General features: G+C 33.7%; 2 protein-coding genes, 1 non-coding gene and 1 pseudogene across 3 annotated transcripts; 2 read left to right on the top strand and 2 right to left on the bottom strand.

Moving 5' to 3' along the window:
• The first annotated feature begins 1027 nt into the window (after positions 1–1027).
• LOC125185493 lies at positions 1028–2213 on the top strand. Its single transcript, XM_048082025.1, has 2 exons — positions 1028–1409; positions 1765–2213. The coding sequence occupies exons 1-2, from the start codon at positions 1028–1030 to the stop codon at positions 2211–2213; spliced, it is 831 nt and encodes a 276-aa protein (XP_047937982.1).
• An 825-nt stretch (positions 2214–3038) lies between these two features.
• Positions 3039–4044, bottom strand: LOC125213754. The gene is made up of 3 exons (XM_048114475.1): positions 3830–4044; positions 3603–3755; positions 3039–3300 (listed from the first exon to the last, which is right to left on the bottom strand). The coding sequence occupies exons 1-3, from the start codon at positions 4037–4039 to the stop codon at positions 3211–3213; spliced, it is 453 nt and encodes a 150-aa protein (XP_047970432.1). The 5' UTR covers positions 4040–4044; the 3' UTR covers positions 3039–3210.
• A 6396-nt stretch (positions 4045–10440) lies between these two features.
• Positions 10441–10539, bottom strand: LOC125202954. The gene has a single exon (XR_007173279.1). It is a non-coding gene; the product is annotated as a U6 spliceosomal RNA (small nuclear RNA).
• A 1485-nt stretch (positions 10540–12024) lies between these two features.
• LOC125191187 lies at positions 12025–14678 on the top strand (annotated as a pseudogene).
• The last annotated feature ends 4123 nt before the right edge of the window (positions 14679–18801 follow it).

The following is an 18801-nucleotide window of genomic DNA, read 5'->3' on the forward strand; positions in this document are numbered from 1 at the left end:
AAACTTAAATACTTGTTAAATTTTTCTCACCATCCACCAACCACAAATTTGACTACATCAGTATGAAATGGATAACAATATCGAGCTTCTTAATTGGGACCTTGTAATCATATCATTATTATTTTTCAGTGCTAATCATATTTTTTCAGATCTACTCTCTCTGTTTCATTTTAAGTTCTCCCCGAGTTATGTCCAACGTTTAGTCATATGTTGTCATTATTATTCTTCGACAATTAATGGAATAGTATTATCTACTCAACCAAGTTTTTTTTATGTTTAATAGGTTCGAATGTAAAGGTTTTCAAAATAGCAAAGATTATGAATAAGTGAATAATCTTGAGGGCATATGTTAGTAATCATGTTTCATAAGATAATGAAGGAATGGTGTATATATGTTTTAGTGATGATGAAAAAAAAAATCACTACAAATTTAGTAATTCGATTATACATTGAACGTTACAAAAGCAAACTCTAAGCAAGGAAATTTAACTCTAAAATGTAACGTACACTACTAGGCCTAGCCTAACAGCTAACTCAGAAAAACAAAACAACCTTTGTATCCAATTTCTTCTTTTCGGAATTCAGCGTTTTCCCTACAAATTGAGCCAAAAATTCTCCTTGCTGGCTCTGTGGAGACTGCAATTCCCTCTTGAACCATTCTTGTGAAATTGAATTATGATAGTACTATAAAAATTTGTATAACCAAAAATTGAATCAGTATTTATGATTACGGATTTGTAATTCTTAAATCCGTACAATCAACTACAATTGTATCAACTATCACGGACAATTTGGTGACACTAACAATGTACTCAGCCCCAACACTAAGAGCTTCTTCTTTTTTAACATACTTAACTTATTGGAATTCTGTTTACATTTCTCAATATTGTTTGAGCATCCAAGGGCGGACGACATCGTCCGTCGCATCGTATGTTACTGTGGCATCGGCGACGATGGCTCGTCCATCGTCCGCGGACGAAGCACGGTCGATACCTATCATCCTTCGCATCGTTCGCGATGAGTCCCGATGGCGACGATTGGAGTACATCGGATGACTCAAGCCTTGTTCGATTGCGTTAATGACGTCGTGGCGGAATGCTTGGCACAAATGGAGCGCGAGCGTGCAGCGGCGAAGCAAGCGGCAGCGGTGCAGGTCCCTCGGCCGATTCGACGTCGGACGCATGTCCCCCGCGAGCACGACGTATCTCACCGACGTCTGGTCGCAGACTATTTTGCCGAGCAACCACGGTGGGGCCCAACGGTTTTTCACCGCCGTTTTAGAATGGGGCGAGATCTTTTTCTCCGCATTGTCCGGACGTTGGAAGGACGTGATGAATACATCCAGTATCGGGAAGACGGCATCGGCAGACCAGAACTTACACCGTTGCAGAAGTGCATGGTTGCGATCCGTCAGTTGGCCTACGGCACCACAACGGATATGTTCAACGAGTACCTTCACGTGGAGAGACAACTGGCCGCGACTACCTGAAGAATTTTTGTAGGGGAGTTGTGGAGGCTTTTGGCGACTCATATTTGTGACGCCTGACTGCTGATGATTGCCAGAGCCTAATGAGGATGCACGAGACGGTGCACGACTTCCCTGGAATGTTAGGGAGCATCGACTATATGCACTGACAGTGGAAGAATTGCTCGACGGCTTGGAGGGGCCAATTTACTAGCTGCTACAAGGGCAGCCACCCGACGATGATCCTCGAAGCCGTCGCTAACATCGTGTTTGGATCTGGCATGCATACTTCGGTGTAGCCGGGTCGAACAACGACATCAGCGTCCTCAACTCATCCACCCTCTTCGCCGATCAATGCAGGGGTCACGGCCCGACCATCGAGTTCACTAGTAACGGCCGTAGATATCATATGGGGTACTACTTGGCCGATGACATATACCCAAGGTGGCCTGTTTTTGTGAAGACGATCAGCTGCCCAATGGGTGACAGGAGAGTCTTGTTTGCGGCAAAGCAGGAGGCTGCGCAGAAGGATGTGGAGCTGGCTTTTGGTGTGCTCCAATCGCGGTGGGCAATAGTGAAAGGTCCGGCGCATTTTTGGTTCAAGGAAGTCATCGCCGACATCATGTATGCGTGCATCATCATGCATAATATGATAGTCGAACAAGAAGTTGGACATGTCACCGATTGGGTCGATGATGAAGCCGGATCTAGCTCCAGCACGGCGACCCCACCTGTCGGTCGAGGATAACCGATGGGCTTCGGTGAGGTTCTAGAGAGACAAACCTCAATGCACAGCCAACAAGATCATGCGGCGCTCATGGGCGACATGATTGAAGAAGTTTGGAAGCGTTTCGGCCATTAAGGATTTTTAGTTTTTTAATTTCATATGTAAAATTTGAACTTTCAATGAAATGAAGTTGTTTTATTCAATTTGTGTAGTGTTTAAATATTCAAAAAATAAATAAAATGTTTAGGACGGGGCTTAGGGCGGGCTATAGTCCGCCCCATTGCAGATGGAAGGGGCGGAGGATAAAATGCCTATGTAGCGGTGCATAGGACGGGGCTTAGAGCAGGCTATAATCTGCCCCATCGTGGATGTCCTTTGTTGCCTTTCTTTCATCTTTTTATGTTTTAATCGTGTTTTAGTTTATTCCGTTTTGGAAGGCAGATTTAGTTCGTGGTAAATAACTTTATTTTTTAATGAATAAGGGTTATTCTGATTGATTGATGCGTATACACATACATTAGCTGTTACGTAATCAAAACCATATTAAAATCCAATAGCTAACAAATTTACACCTTTCTCATGCAAAATTGCAAAAATCGAGTGAATTGATAGAATCAATACAAATTAAAATTCAAGATGAAAGAAATGTCACATCTTCTAAAATAATTATTGCCAATATTAGTTTTCAATTTGAAGCTCTCGTGAATAAATCAATCGAATATAGCCATGTCCAAGTTTTTGAAGAGAACAAAAATAAATACTACTAGTTCCCAATCTTTTTTCTTAATTGAAAATTAAATAATTTCTCCTAGTTGCTAAGAAAAAAATAAAGTAAAATATGTGGGCTGCGGAATGTAACGAAACCAAACTTGAATAGATTGAAAGTAATCTAATGACTTAAAGTAGAAAAAACAAGTAGCTCTACTAAGTAATTTTGTAAATTTATTACTGAAATCTGATGAGAGAGGAATAGGCACACCAATCTTCCTTCAATCCATCATTTGTGAATCACTTAGCTTCAATCCATCACTTTAGCTATCTTACTGGTAATCCGCCGTACAGTGCTCCATGCTTTCAAAAATGGGCGATATAAATCTTCTAAGTACACCTATATGAGCCAATATATAATAATCAACATTCTAAAATTAAAATGTAAGTTGTTGATTTTTTCTACTATCCTATTATTTGAAAATGCCCCTCCTATCATATATGGGCACTTTTGGACAAATCATGACAAAATTATTAAAGTACACTCTTACTTTATTCTATCTACTTTATTCACTTTTTACTTTATTCTCTCTACCTTTTTTCTCTTTCTTACTTTTTTATCTATTTATTTAACACACTCAACTTTGTGCCGAAAAGTTCCGCCTCAACTATGAGGGAACGGAGGGAGTATAAAATTATTACCTCTGCATTGTCAGCGAAACCGGGCAATTGGTAGCGTATAGATAGTGTCCTTATCTGCATGCGAAACGAATTGGGATCACGCCAGTTGGATTTTTGGATATCTTCTAGGTCACGAGAATGAAGCTTCTTGTTATATATAAACCACAACAGAGCCTGAACATTGACAAAGTTTAGTAAATAGCAAAACTAATATATAGGAGTATATACAATGAGTTTACGAGGTATACGTCAAATAAATCTGGTTCAACATCCGAAATAACAATGTCGGCATCGACATCGGCATTTAGTAGAAGAGCGGGACATCTTTTATGTACTATGGACTGCTCTGCGAAGAATCGCATATAACCTACTTGAAAAAACAGGTAACGGTCAACTAGTGGGTCGTTGGTATTGGTAAAAACCCCAATTGTTGCCTTAATCTTGAGGGAATATCGCATCCCAATGCAAGCATTCAGATATGGGGTAAACACATATAGGCAGGGAGACGAATGTCCAGCTTGGACAGTAAGTACACTCCTATAAAGGCCTCGTTTATGAAATGAGGAAGTCTTGACGTGGGGTGATTTCCCTGTAAATGGATATGGATTTACTATCCGGAAACTAAGCAGGAGCTCTGCTGTTTGCGTAGATTCAATGGCGAATGCCGCATAATAGTCAATGTAGTCCTCTTGTGTAGCTCCAGATGGGTAGAATTTGATCTTGAATGAGTGACCATCCGGCCCCTCGAATGCCGGGCTTTCGAGGGCAACACCGTACCCAACATGCCGTTGCTCCTTGTAATTTTGTACCGACCATACGTAACTTACCGTTTGCACTATTTTGCCATTATAAACCTCCTCTGCCATTCATATAGTAGATCAAAAATCTGACAAGCACAATTAAGAATATAGCAATGTGTATGCAAAAAATTAAGGAAACTCACCAACTACAAGAGATACTTATCATCTCTTTTAAAGCCATTCCTACGAGCAGATTTCGCATCCTCAACTAATTCTAATTCTGTTACCAAGTTTAGGGCTTTACATTTCTCATTGTTTGTTACTTTTCTACTTCTCATTTACTATTATTTTGCTTATATAACTGACCCGAGTTAGTTAGTGAAATGGGTTTCCAAAAAATTATAAAATACACAAATTTTATCAAATGCTTTGTTTGCGGTATGACTCATTCCCTAAGATCGATATCTACAAATTTTGTAATTAAAATTTGAATGTATTTTGTAGGCAATTATTGTAAAATTAGTACTTTCTCCATCCAAGGTGTGAACTTCTTCAAGAACACGGGACCGACCAACGGCGAACAAGGACAGAAATTAATGGAATATGAAGTACAAAGTTAATAGGTTTCATTTTATAGAGCTAGCCTCGGCACCTTATGTCGACAATTAAAATTGTTGGACGTTGAAACCGAGGAGTTTTGCATTGACGAAGACGAAGAAGATATGTTTGTGTAAGTATGTTGGCACTGTATAACCTAAATGCCTTTTGAAATCGTTATGTTATTATTCCAATCAATTATTTGATGTAGTATATTACTTAATGATTCCAAAATGTCTACATTATTTTTTCGATTCTACAATTACAATGACATCGTCACCAACAAAAACTCCTCCTACATCATATAAAACCAATGTTAATGGCGGAAATGCAAAAAACAAAGCATTACATCCAAGAAGGAAAACGATCGAAAAACTAAAATAGTTAAACAAAGTAGGAAAAATGTCATCATTTCGTGTAAACTGTGAAGGATGTGCGCCAAAAAGTTGTAGCAAACACATTAGGAATGTAGGAAATGAAAACGGCATCACTGTATTAACTCATTAAATATTTATTCCCACTTTGAGATGTTTTGAAAAATATATATTTGAAATTAATTATAAATCTATTGGTATTGATTTTATTAAGATTTTTTTTTTGGTACCATATCATATTTTTTGTCCAATTTTAAAAAACAATAGTACGTCAAACAATATTCAATATCATTTCCACCCAATTGACCACAACGTGCAGCCTTGATGGACTGTGTCACAAATACGCATTCCATTAAAACAACTCCGTTTCGAAAATACAAACGCCCACGCCCAAATCTATAGATTCACCGCGTCGATATCTCGACCAAATCCTCATTTTCCGGCGAGATCGGAAGCTTAATTTCTCCGTCGGAAGGAAAGTTCAGAAGTGGTGATCGGATATCTTAATTGAAAATTAAATAATTTCCCCTAATTGCTAAGAAAAAAATAAAGTAAAATATGTGGGCTGCGGAATGTAACGAAACCAAACTTGAATGGATTGAGAGTAAATCTAATCTAATGATTTAAAGTAGAAATAATTACTGTACTATGTATTTATGTAAATTTATTAATGAAATCTGATCAAAGAAGAATAGGCACACCAATCTTACTTCAATCCATCATTTGTGAATCACTTAGCTTTTGGATCAGGCTTAACTTTAGTTACATTACTGGTAATCCGCCGTACAGTGCACTATGCTTTCAGAAATGGGCGATAAATCTTCTAAATACACCTATATTAGCCAATAAGAAATAATCAACGTTACTAAAATTAAAATGTAAATTGATTTTTTCAACTATCGGATTACTTGGAAATGTCCCCTCCTATCAAGAAAATATGGGCACTTTTGGACAAATCGTGACAAAATTATTAAAGTACACTATACCCAATATGAATAAATACAAAAAAATGTACTATTTAGTAAAATTTCAGTACAGAGAATTTTAAATATTGATACCCTTGTCAAGTGTTGGACTCTTTCCTTTCTCATGCAAATATGTCAAATTATCATCCAAAAACCGAGTGAATTAGTATATCATAATTAAAGGAATCAATATCAAGTACATAAATTAAAATACTTGTGTTATATGCCTGCCTTCACGATCCCTTCCAAAGCATCCACCACTTTATGATTCTTCAAGTCTAGTAAGCGTCGCATAATCGACAAACTAACAACCAAATTCCATTTTCTCCCACTTCCCAAATAGTACAACATAATCAACATCAATTTTTTGATGACGACACCAACATAACCAGATGTCTACATTAATACTCATCAATCGTAGCACTAACATTCACTCCCTCATATTTTAAGTTCTCCACAAGTTATGTCCAACGTTTAGTCATATGTTGTCATTATTATTCTTCAACAATGAAGGGAATGGTATTATCCGCTCAACCAAATCTTTTTTTATGTTTTATGGAGTAGGTTCGAATGTAAAGGTTTTCAAAATAGCAAAGATTATGAATAAGTGAATAATCTTGAGGACATATGTTATTTATCATGTTTCAAAAGATAATGAAGGAATGGTGGATGTATGTTTTTGTTGGTGTAAACCTTCGGAGCGATTGAGTAACGAGATGAAGAAACGCGAACAAGAGAATGTAGGTTAAAGAGGAATCTTGTTTTATTGCTGGGAAAATTCTAGAGTGCAAGATACAATGATTTGAATTGGGGATTAAGAACCCTTGATCTATTTACTAAGCGTAATCGGCCAAGAAGAGGGAAAAACAATTAACAGCTGTGATCTAATCTATCTTACTTGCACAGATCTAACGGCTGACAATTAGCCTACACATTTGAACTAAAATCGCATTTTAGAGTAACAACTTTTCCCTGCTTGAGTCAGCCTCTTCCTTAGCTCAAAACTGAGCTCAAACCAGCAGTCAACAATTGCGGATTTGTAATTCTTAAATCCGTACAAAGGTTGTGACACTGACAATGTACTTATCCCCAACACTAAGAGCTTCTTCTTCTTTTTTAGCATACTTAACTAATTGGAATTCTGTTTACATTTCTCAATATTGTTTGTTGCCTTTCTTTTCTCTGTTTCTATTTCAATCGTGTTTTAGTTTATTCCGTTTTCGAAGGTAGATAACTTTATTTTTTAATAAGGATATTCTGGCCTATACACATACATTAGCTGTTACGTAATCAAAGGCCATATAAAAATCATTAAGATCTAATGGTTAACAAATTTACACCTTTCTCATGCAAAATTGCAAATATGTCACATTATCAACCAAAAACCGAGTGAATTAATGGAATCAATATAAATTAAAATTCAAGATCAAAGAAATGTCACATCTTCTAAATAAAATAATTGTCTATATATTAGTTTTTCAATCTGAAGCTCTCGCGAATAAATCAATCGAATATAGCCATGTCCAGGTTTTTGAAGAGAACAAAAATAAATACTACTAGTTCCCAATCTTTTTTCTTAATTGAAAATTAAATAATTTCACCTACTAATTGCTAAGAAAAAAAATATAAAGTAAAATATGTGGGCTGCGGAATGTGACGAAACCAAACTTGAATAGATTGAAAGTAATCCTCATAACTTGCTAATTATTTAAAGTAGAAATAACTACTAAGAATTTTTGTAAATTTATTAATGAAATCTGATCAGAGAAGAATAGGCACACCAATCTTACTTCAATCCATCATTTATGAATCACTTAGCTTTTGGATCAGGCTTAACTTTAGCTATCTTACTGGTAATCCGCCGTACAGTGCTCCATGCTTTCAAAAATGGGCGATATAAATCTTCCAATTTCACCTATATTAGCCAATAGACAATAATCAACATAATGAATTGAGGTGTAAATTATCGATATATGTTCTATCATATTATTTGAAATGTGGTACACGATAAATGCCAATATGAATAAATATGAAATTTTTACTTAAATTTTGGTATGGAAAATTTTCAATATAGATAGCATCCCTAAATTCAATAAACATTAGTACAATATTTCGTTTAGTGGTATTAAAATACCGTGGGAAATACAGTTTTATTAGTACTACTAATATTTTTTTTATAGCTAAATCAGTATTTTCCTACTTGTAGACAAAAGAGATAATACACCCAAGAACAAGCTATATATATATATATATATAGTAAGTATGAAATTATTACCAACGAATCGTCAGCGAAACCGGGCAATTCATAGTGTATAGCTACTCTCCTGATCCTCGTGCGAAACGAATTGGGATCACGCCTGTTGGAGTTTTGGATAAATTGTCGGTCCCAAGAATGAAGCTTCTTGTTATATATGAACCATAACAGAGCCTGCATATATAGACAAAGCTTAACTTGTACACTGTTCCATAGTAGTAGAGTCATTTTGCCATTTTGGTACATTCTATAGTAGTTGAGTTATTTCTCTTTTTAGTAAAAGTCAAAACGCATTTCTACTCACTTAGCTTTCTCTCTCTTACTTTATTCTATTTTCAAATCTCTACTTTATTCTTTCTTTACCTAACTCACTTAACTCAATTTTTCTTAAATCTCGTGCCAAAAAGATGGAGTATAGTAAATAGTAGTAAAACTAATAAGTACAAGTGAGATTATAAAGCATACCGCAAATATATACTCCCTCCGTCCCGCTTTAGCAGTCCCATTGACTTTTCTGCCCTCTTTTTGTAAAAATGATAAAAAATAGTTAAAGTGGAGAAATGGTAAAGTAAGAGAGACAATAATGTAGATAAGACTCTTCTCTATATTATTCTCTCTCTTAATTTACCATTTCTCCTTTTTAACTATTTCTTATCATTTTTCCAAAAAGAGGGCAGAAAAGTCAATGAGACTGCTAAAGCGGGACGGAGGGAGTATGAATCAACACCCCGAATTACAATGTCGGCATCGGCATGGTGATTTGGTAGAAGAGCCGGGCATCGTTTTTCTATTATAGACCGCTCTGCGAAGAATCGTTGATCATATACTTGAAAAAACAGGAAAGGATCAGTTGGCGGGCTGATGGTATCGATAAAAACCCCAATTGTTGCCTTAATCTTTAGGGAATATCCTATCAAGGGTTCAATACTGGCTCTAAACATAAGAAGAGTGGGAGACGTATGTCCAGCTTGGACAGTAAACACACGTCTAAACATTTGTCTTTGATCAAATGAGGAAACCTTGTCGGTGTGTGTTATACCATATGGATCCATAGCCCGGAAAGCAAGAACCAACTGAGCTGTTTGTGTAGTTTCGATGGCGAGCGATGCACGGTTGTCAATGTAGTCGGGTAGCGTAGCTCCTCCCGGGTAGAATTTGATCTTGAACGAATGGCCATTCGGCCCGGGAAATCTAGGGCTCTCGAGTGCTTCCCCGTACCCTTGAGTCTTATACCCCTTGTAATTTTGCACCTGCCATTCGTAATTTATCTTTACCAGTGTTTTGGCATTATGCAAATCTTCTGCCATTGATCAAAATTCAAAACCTGAGAAGCAGAAAAAGGTAATAAGGATCAATTCACTAGCTACAATAAATTAAGCACCACGTGTGCAGGAAGCAAGACGAAACTCACCAACTACAAGAGAGAATTGAAGCAAAACAATTAAGGAAACTCACCAACTACAAGAGACAAGCAGCAATGTACTTATTCTTTTTTAAAGCGATTCCTACGAGCAGATTTTGCATCCTCAACTAATTGGTGTTCTGTTACCGAGTTTAGGGCTTTACATATCTCATTGTTTGTTAATTTTCTACTTTTTGCTTACAATATAGGAGTATTCTGTTTTGGAGTAACTAAATACGTTTGGTGTTAACATAACATCTAAGAAAATTAACACTAAACTGACCCAAGTTAGTTAGTGAAATGGGTTTCCAAAAATTTAAAAATACACAAATATTCATCCCTAGAGTTGTCAGCTGGGCCGGCCCACCAGCGAAATGAAACGGGTCTGGGCTGGGCTCATCAGTTGAGATGAGCTCCAATTGGGCCATTTTGCAAACCCAGGCCCAGGTCCAGCCCAGGCCCGGACCCAACAAAGGCCTACCTTCTATTATTAGTTTTTTAAAAATGTAATTAGGGGATTAATAACTAATAATAATATATTTCTCTATTTATGTATGTCATCTTGTGCACGATACATGTTTATTTTGTCTATATCATTCCAATATTTTAGATGTCTCCGAATAGACTCAAACAATAATAGTTTAATATCAACATAAGTTTCCAACTAAATCATGAATGAAACATACAATCTTGATTACATCTAAATATTTTCATAATTTTTTTAGGGTTTATGGTTTATGGTTTAGGGTTGTAACAAAATGACTCTGAAGTTTAACTTTAAGAATATTATGTATTCAAACCTTAATATATGATGATAATTATAGAATTATTTAAATTTGTTAGTTAGTTCATATACTTGTAGCTTTAAAAATACAACATCAACCCATATGTCATCATATACTAACAAAACTAACAATATTGGTTATTCTTTTAGTTATACACTTACTTTTAAATACAATATTGTTAATACAAAGTCAATAAATAAACTTAAACACATTATTAATTTAGATTTAGTTAATGAGATATAAAAGCACAAGTTATATATTTTATTTTTGCATATAATACATTTAGGATATCTTTAAAATACTTAAACAAATAATTTAAACAAACCCCAGCCCAGCCCAGCTCGGGCCCACATGGCAAGTGGGCCTGGGCCAGGCCGGACTTAGCAGAATTAGAAAAAGCCCGGCCTAGACCAGGCCGCCTCAGACATGGGCCTAGGCCGGGCTGGGCCTCAATATAGGCAGCCCTCGGAGGGCCCGGGACCGGGCTGGGCCGGCCCGGCCCACTTGACATCTCTACAGTCATCCCCTAATTTTTTGTAAAAGAACTATCTAAAATTTTGTAATTTAAATTTGAATATATTTTGTAGACAAATAGTTAAAATTTAGTACTTTCTCTGTTGAAGGTGTGGACTTCTTTACGAACACGCGACTGACCAACGACGAATAAGGACAGAAATTAATGGAATATGAAGTACAAAGTTAATAGAATAGTGTTGGACTCTTTCATTGTATAGAGCTAGCCTCGGCACCTTATGTCGACAATTAACCGAGTAGTTCTGCATTGACGAAGACGAAGAAGATATGTTTCTGTAAGTATGTTCGCACTGTCTAACTTAAACGACTTTTGAAATCGTTATTATTCCAATCAATTATTTGATGTAGTATAACTTAACGATTCCAATATGTCTACATAATTTTTTCAATTTTACAATTACAAAGACAACAAAAACTTATACATACATAATATAAAACCAATGTTAATGGCGGAAATGCAAAAAACAAAGTATTAGATCCAAGAAGGAAAACAATCGAAAAACAAGAGTAAAATAGTTAAACTAATACGTAAAGAAAATTGTCATCATTTCGTGTAAAGGAATGTAGGAAATGAAAAGGGCATCACTCTATTAACTCATTAAATATTTATTCCACTTTGAGATGTTTTAAAAACTATATATATTTGAAATTAATTATAAATCTATTGGTATTGATTTTATTACGTTTTTTTTTTACCATATCATATTTTTTGTCCAATTTTTTAAAAACTATAATACGTCAAACAATATTCAATATAATTTCCACCCAATTGACCACAACGTGCAGCCTTGATGGACTGTGTCACAAATCACAATATTATTGTCCATTACTTCACGCGCTCAAAGCCTTCAACATCAAAACAACTCCGTTTCCAAAATCCCAAATCTATACATTCACCGCGTCGATTTCTCGGGGCAAATCCTCATTTTCCGGCGAGATCGGAAGCTTTCTCCGTCAGAAGGGAAGTTCAAAGGTGGTGATCTGCTTGACTGATGGCTCCGGTTTCGGCTCTCGCCAAGTACAAGTTAGTGTTCCTCGGAGATCAATCCGTCGGAAAAACGAGTATCATCACTCGGTTCATGTATGACAAATTCGACAATACTTATCAGGTGCGGAATCACAAATTCGTCAAGTTAATGTTTACCATTTTTGAATTTAGTCTTATGTTGCTAGGACTCTGGATCTGATCCCTAATACCACTAATTAGCTCTTGGCACACAGTTTATTCCGTCCAGATCTTTGTTTTTTTTTCTGCTTTTTTGCTCGTAATTTTTGTCAATAGTTCAATCTCCAAACTTTCATTGATCTGCTGCTGCGGTTACAGAATTTTGTAATGTCGAGATGTGTGATCCTAGTTGGATCCATCTCTTATGCAATTAATCGAATTATTCTTCATTTTTCTGTTGTGATTCGTAGTAGTGTTATTTTTTCTCGGTTTTAAGGCATCTTAGTTTATTGGCTCGTGTCAGTTGAGCTGATTTTGTTGTGAGGAATTCAATGAGTTCAATAATAGGTGTTTTAAAGATTATGTGTTCTTTGTTTTGTTACACATCAATCAACTACACTCTTAGTTCATCACAGATTAGAAACCAAATATTCTGCTCGATTTAAATTAAACAGCACCCGGCAACTAGACAAACGTGGAATAAGTGATTGCAGTTATCTAATGCTATATTCAGGGAATGTTTTAGTTCACTTTTGTTCATATTATCAATAGAACCTTTATCTGTGACTGTATAATATGTAGAATAAAATTTTCATCTTACTTGTTTGCTTTTTATTTTTGTTTAGGCAACTATTGGTATTGATTTTCTTTCAAAGACAATGTATCTTGAAGACCGGACTGTACGTTTGCAGCTGTGGTAAGATACCCTTCTTCATCGGATGATTTCATGAATGCTTCCTAAAATAGATTTTATATATGCATTCTTGTAGAAATAATTTGCCAAAAAAATATCATCTAGAATCTAGAGGTTTTTGGTATGCCTATTTTTGTAGCATCATAATTGGAAAAACTAGGCATGCCTATTTTTGTAGCTTATCACAATTGAGTTTTCTAACTGCAATCAAAGTGAAATTTTAAGTGGTTCTTAGTGCCAGTGTGCTCTTGGGTATTCCATTCCTTCCTGGCACATACCTATGATTCTACTATGAATTCCACTTTTGCTCGTATTTGTTTCTCAGTTTCTTTCTTGTAGAGGAATAATCTTCTAATCTGTTCATGTTCAGGGATACTGCTGGACAAGAAAGATTTAGAAGTCTCATACCAAGCTACATAAGGGATTCCTCTGTTGCTGTCATAGTATATGATGTTGCAAGTATGCCACTGTGTCTCTTATTTAATTTATAGTTTTATACTTCATTTGATGATGCATGATTGGCTCCAGATGTACTTTTAATTTCATACCGAGAAGTGGAAAGTACTTTTTTCTCTTATGCTTCCTGCTGGCTTGTACCTTTTCAAGACTCATGCTTGGTAGTTGGTTTCATAATTCTGATCTTAATGTTGCTTGCTTTGACATATGTCTATATTAAACCAATTCTGTAACAATGTACTAGTACTTGTAAGCAAAGCTATTATTTCAAATACATGAGGTTGCTTTGGTAAAAGTCTGAAAGCTGGGATAAAAGGCAGTGTAGCTGTGCTTCAGGAAAGTAGTGAAATATGACATTTGCCTGATATTCACTTAACAAAGCTGTTTGATTTTATAGTGAGCTTCCTACTTAAGAATCTAAATGTTGCTGTGTAACGTTGTAAGCTTTTCTTTATCATTACTTTGATGATGTTTATACTGGTGTAACCATTTGATAACTATAACAGGCAAGTTTCAATCGAAGAAGCAGAGGCTAAAGCTCGTGATTTCAATGTCATGTTTATTGAAACTAGTGCAAAAGCTGGTTTCAACATAAAGGTAACATAGATACTGCACTCGACCTTGTACTACTGCAAATTGATTTGTATGTTATATGCAACTCAAACTGCTAAATCTTGTTTTTCAACGAGGAATGTGCCTCACTAAAGTGAAAATATTATGATGCTGAGCTTTACATATGTGCAGGCACTATTCAGGAAGATCGCTGCAGCCTTGCCGGGGATGGAAACTCTGTCATCAACGAAGCAAGATGAGATGGTTGATGTCAACCTCAAGTCTAGCAACGCAAACGCATCCCAGTCACAACAGCAGTCGGGAGGTTGCGCTTGCTAAAAAGGTGAACCGGAACATTGGGTTGCGCTTAAGATATATTTTTAATGGACGGAATATGCATCTGTAAAGAGCCTTCAACCTTGAGCATTGAATTTTGTTTGTGATTGTCGAGAGTATTTCAAGTCGTCGGATGCAGTTGATTGTCATTGATGTTCATTTTTTTCTGTTTCTCTTCCTAAACTTGTACCCATGATTATTGAATTTGAGACAGCATATAGTCATACTTTCTTCTTTCTGTCACATGCTCTAGTATTGCTCGTTTAGTTTCTACAAGTACCTTTTTCCTTTATATTTGTAATGTTGAATAGTAAGTTATTTAGTGATAATTGTTATTTGAATTATGATGTTTGGTCAGATTATAGTCAGTTCTTTAACATTTGAAATTGAAATATTAAATCATGAAATTTTAATTTTTCTCAATGGTATCATCTATCTAAAAAACAGTGTTTTTTGGTGATGTTCAAAATGATAGTGTTTATTAAAATGAGAGTAGAAAAAAAATATTTAAAAGAAACGAGGATGAGATAATTTTACAAATTGAAATTTCGTGGTTTAATTTTATTTTTTTTGGATCGTTCCAATTTCCCCTAGGGGGAATGCCCAAGTGGAATCCATGTCTTCTCTCCTATTCAGTTTCTCTTCATGTGTGCATGTCATCCTTCTCATCACTGCAAATCCTTTCTCCGGCTATCATTCCAATCCAATCAAATCCATGTATTTGATCAAAATTACAGTATAAATGGGTACTACTACATGAATATTCATAATTTGATAAAAAAATTTTAATAAAAAATTGAGATGCTTTTAAAAAATATCGAATATTTCATTATTTCATTTGCTAACTCTATCAATTGTTGATTTTTTTCGTGTATATATATAAAAGAAAAAAAAATTAAAGTATGTCATAAATCCCAAATAGTGAAACGACAATACAATGATTCTCAAAAGATTAATATTATTCCCTCCATTCCTTGTTAATTGAGAATTTTTTTGGACACGGAGATTAAGAATCGTGTGTTAGGTGGACGTTGAATAAAGTAAGAGAGATGAATAAAGAATAAAGTAAAAGAGGGAAAGTGTTACTTTTGACAAAAATAAAAATGACTCAATTAATTTGAAACTTTTCAAAATGGAAAAATAACTCAATTATCAAGGAATGGAGGGAGTACTAGTTAAATATAGACTACATCTGTTTCCTAAAAATAAAAACTTTAAAAATGCTACGGATATTAATGCATAATTAATGAGAGAGGAAGAGAAAAAAATGGAAAAGTAAGGTAGATGAAGAGAAAATTAGTGGAATTGGTGTTAATGGATTGTGGGGTTGATTTCCTTAAATGGAAAGTTTTTACTCCCTCCATTCACAATTAATTGACACCAATTTCCTTTTTCGTACGTCGACAATTAATTCACATTCTTACTTTTTACATATTCTATTAACTTATCATACTCATATTTTATTATAAAACTAATATTTCATTCGCCTCCTCATAGTTGAGTCATTTTTTTTTCATTTTGGGAAGTTCCCTCCGTCCCTGAAAATTTGTCACCTATTTCCATTTCTGTCCGTCCTTAAAAATTTGTCACATTTCACTTTTATCATTTTTGGTAGTGGATCCTACATTCACACTCACATTTTATTATAGAGTGAATTACATAAATGGTACCTGATCTTTCAATTTCGCACGTAAATGGTGTCTGATATTTATTTTATATCGTTTTTGGTACTTATAAATCACATTTTTGGTACCTGATGCAATTTTCTTCCCAAAATGCCCTTTAAACAAATATATTTTCTCATTTATGTCATAGAGGGTATCTTGGGCAAACATAAAATTAGTACAAAAAGTGATATTATAATATCTTCTCTCATTCTCCTAATTCTTTATACTATTATAATTAATCAATATTAATATTAATTTTCATTTTTAATATCATTCAAATATACTTAAATATAACTATAGTTATAATTATATTTAATTATTATTGTTATAATACTAAAAATTGATAGTAATTAATAAATAATTGTAGCATAATTATATAAATTATGAATCACATAATATTATGTAATAATTATTATTATTATTTTACATTAAATTAGTAACTAATCAATATAGATTATTATTGTTATGATACTAAAAACTGATAGTAATTAATAAATAATTGTAATATATATATATATATATATATAAATTATGAATCACATAATATTATGTAATAATTATTATTATTATTTTACATTAAATTAGTAACTAATCAATATAGATTATTATTGTTATAATACTAAAAATTGATAGTGATTAATAAATAATTGTAGTATAATTATATAAATTATGAATCACATGATATTATGTAATAATAATTATTATTATTTTACATTAAATTAGTAACTAATCAATATAACCTTAATAAAAATATAACGTTGTGAATTGTATTTTTAGTTAGGTGTTTCAACCTTAAAATGAGTATAAAATAATTTAATAAAAAATATTCAATTGATTTAATTACTTTAAATAATTAATATAATTAGGTATTTTGTTTTTTATTTATATTATGAATGCAATTAGATGTATTTATAAACCACTAAAAAGAAAGAAGAAAAAAGAAGGAAGAAGAAACATTTTACTAAGGAGAAAAAAAATAAAAGAAAGGAAGATAAAATACTAAAAAGAAAGAAGAAAATGAAGAAAAAAGAAAGAAGAAGAAACTAATGAAGAAAAAGAGAAATAAGAAAGGAAGAAAAAATAATCACATATTAATGGAAATTTCCAAAAATATCCTCCATGAAAAAAAATCACATATATGGTACCTAGGGTTATTTTTGTCACTGGGTACTAAAAACGATATAAAATAAAGATCAGGTACCATTTATGTGCGAAAGTGAAAGATCATGTACCATTCATGTAATTCACTCTTTATTATAAAACTAATATATAAAAATAGGACTTACATTCCACTAACTTTTTCAACCCACATTCTATTACATTTCTTAAAACCTGTGCCGGATTAATGGTGACGAATTTTGGGGGACGGATGGAGTAACATTTTTTCTCACTCTTATTTTATTCTTTCTTACTTTATTCACTTTCTACTCTATTCTTTCTAAATTTTTTTCTCTCTTACTTTTTTTATCTATGTATTAACACACTAACATCTACTTCCTCCGTCCGAGATAATTTAACCCAGTATTCCATTTCGGTCCGTCCCAGATAATTTGACCCGTTTCACTTTTACCATTTTTGATAGTGAACCTCATATTCCACTAACTCATTCTTACTCACATTTTATTATAAAGCCAATATTTTAAAAGTAGGACCCACATCTCACCAACTTTTTCAACTCACTTTCTATTACATTTCTTAAAGAGGGAACATCTTTTTTTGTCCACGAACTTTGCCAAAGTATCATTTTAAGTCCGTAAACTTTGAAAATATCATTTGAGATCCACCAACTATGGATTAATATCATTTGAAGTACTTTTTTACTATTTCCAAGTTTTTCTGGACGAAAATACCCTCAATAGTCAATACCTTAAAGGGTATATATTTTTAATAAACTTATCATATACTCATATTTTTTACAAATATCTTTACAATATATTTTTTACGAATTTTCTAAATACAATCTGACCTTCAATATTGTCACTTAATTTTGTGACATGCAAGTAAAATTGCTTCTTTAATTTTTTATATTAAAGAATTTTAAAATTGAATAAAGAACTTTTCTTTAATAATAAAAAATTGAATAAGAATCTTTTATTGCATGTCACAAAATTAAGTGATAATATTGAATGTTAAATTATATCTAGAAAATTCATCATAAATATATGGTAAAGATATTTATAAAAAATATGAGTATATGATAAGTTTATTAAAAATATATACCCTTAAAGATATTGTGGGTATTTTCTTCCAAAAAAACTTGAAAATAGTAAAAAAGTATTTCAAATGATATTAACCCATAGTTGATGGATCTCAAATGATATTTTCAGAGTTCACGAACCTAAAATAATACTTTGGTAAAGTTCGTGGACCAAAAAAGATGTTCCCTCTTTCTTAAAACCCGTGTCCGGTCAAATTGTCTCAAATTATCTCAAACGGCGGGAGTATTTATTAAACTTCGTGCCGAAAGTTCAGTCTCAACTCTGAGAGAACTTAGAAAATATATAAAATTCCAGTTTCACTGTATTTCTTTTTAGTCGTGCTAAGTAAAAAAGTTTCAACTATTATTTTGTCTCTTCAAATATATTTTTTTATTTTTTCTGTTTTTATAGCAGAGTATATATATTACTTCTTCAAAGATATTTTTTCTGTTTTTTTAGCAGAGTACACATTACAGCATCAAATCAATCCCCATCAAGCAA

Source organism: Salvia hispanica, chromosome 1 (assembly GCF_023119035.1).
Source record: "Salvia hispanica cultivar TCC Black 2014 chromosome 1, UniMelb_Shisp_WGS_1.0, whole genome shotgun sequence".
Classification (NCBI taxonomy): Eukaryota; Viridiplantae; Streptophyta; class Magnoliopsida; order Lamiales; family Lamiaceae; genus Salvia; species Salvia hispanica.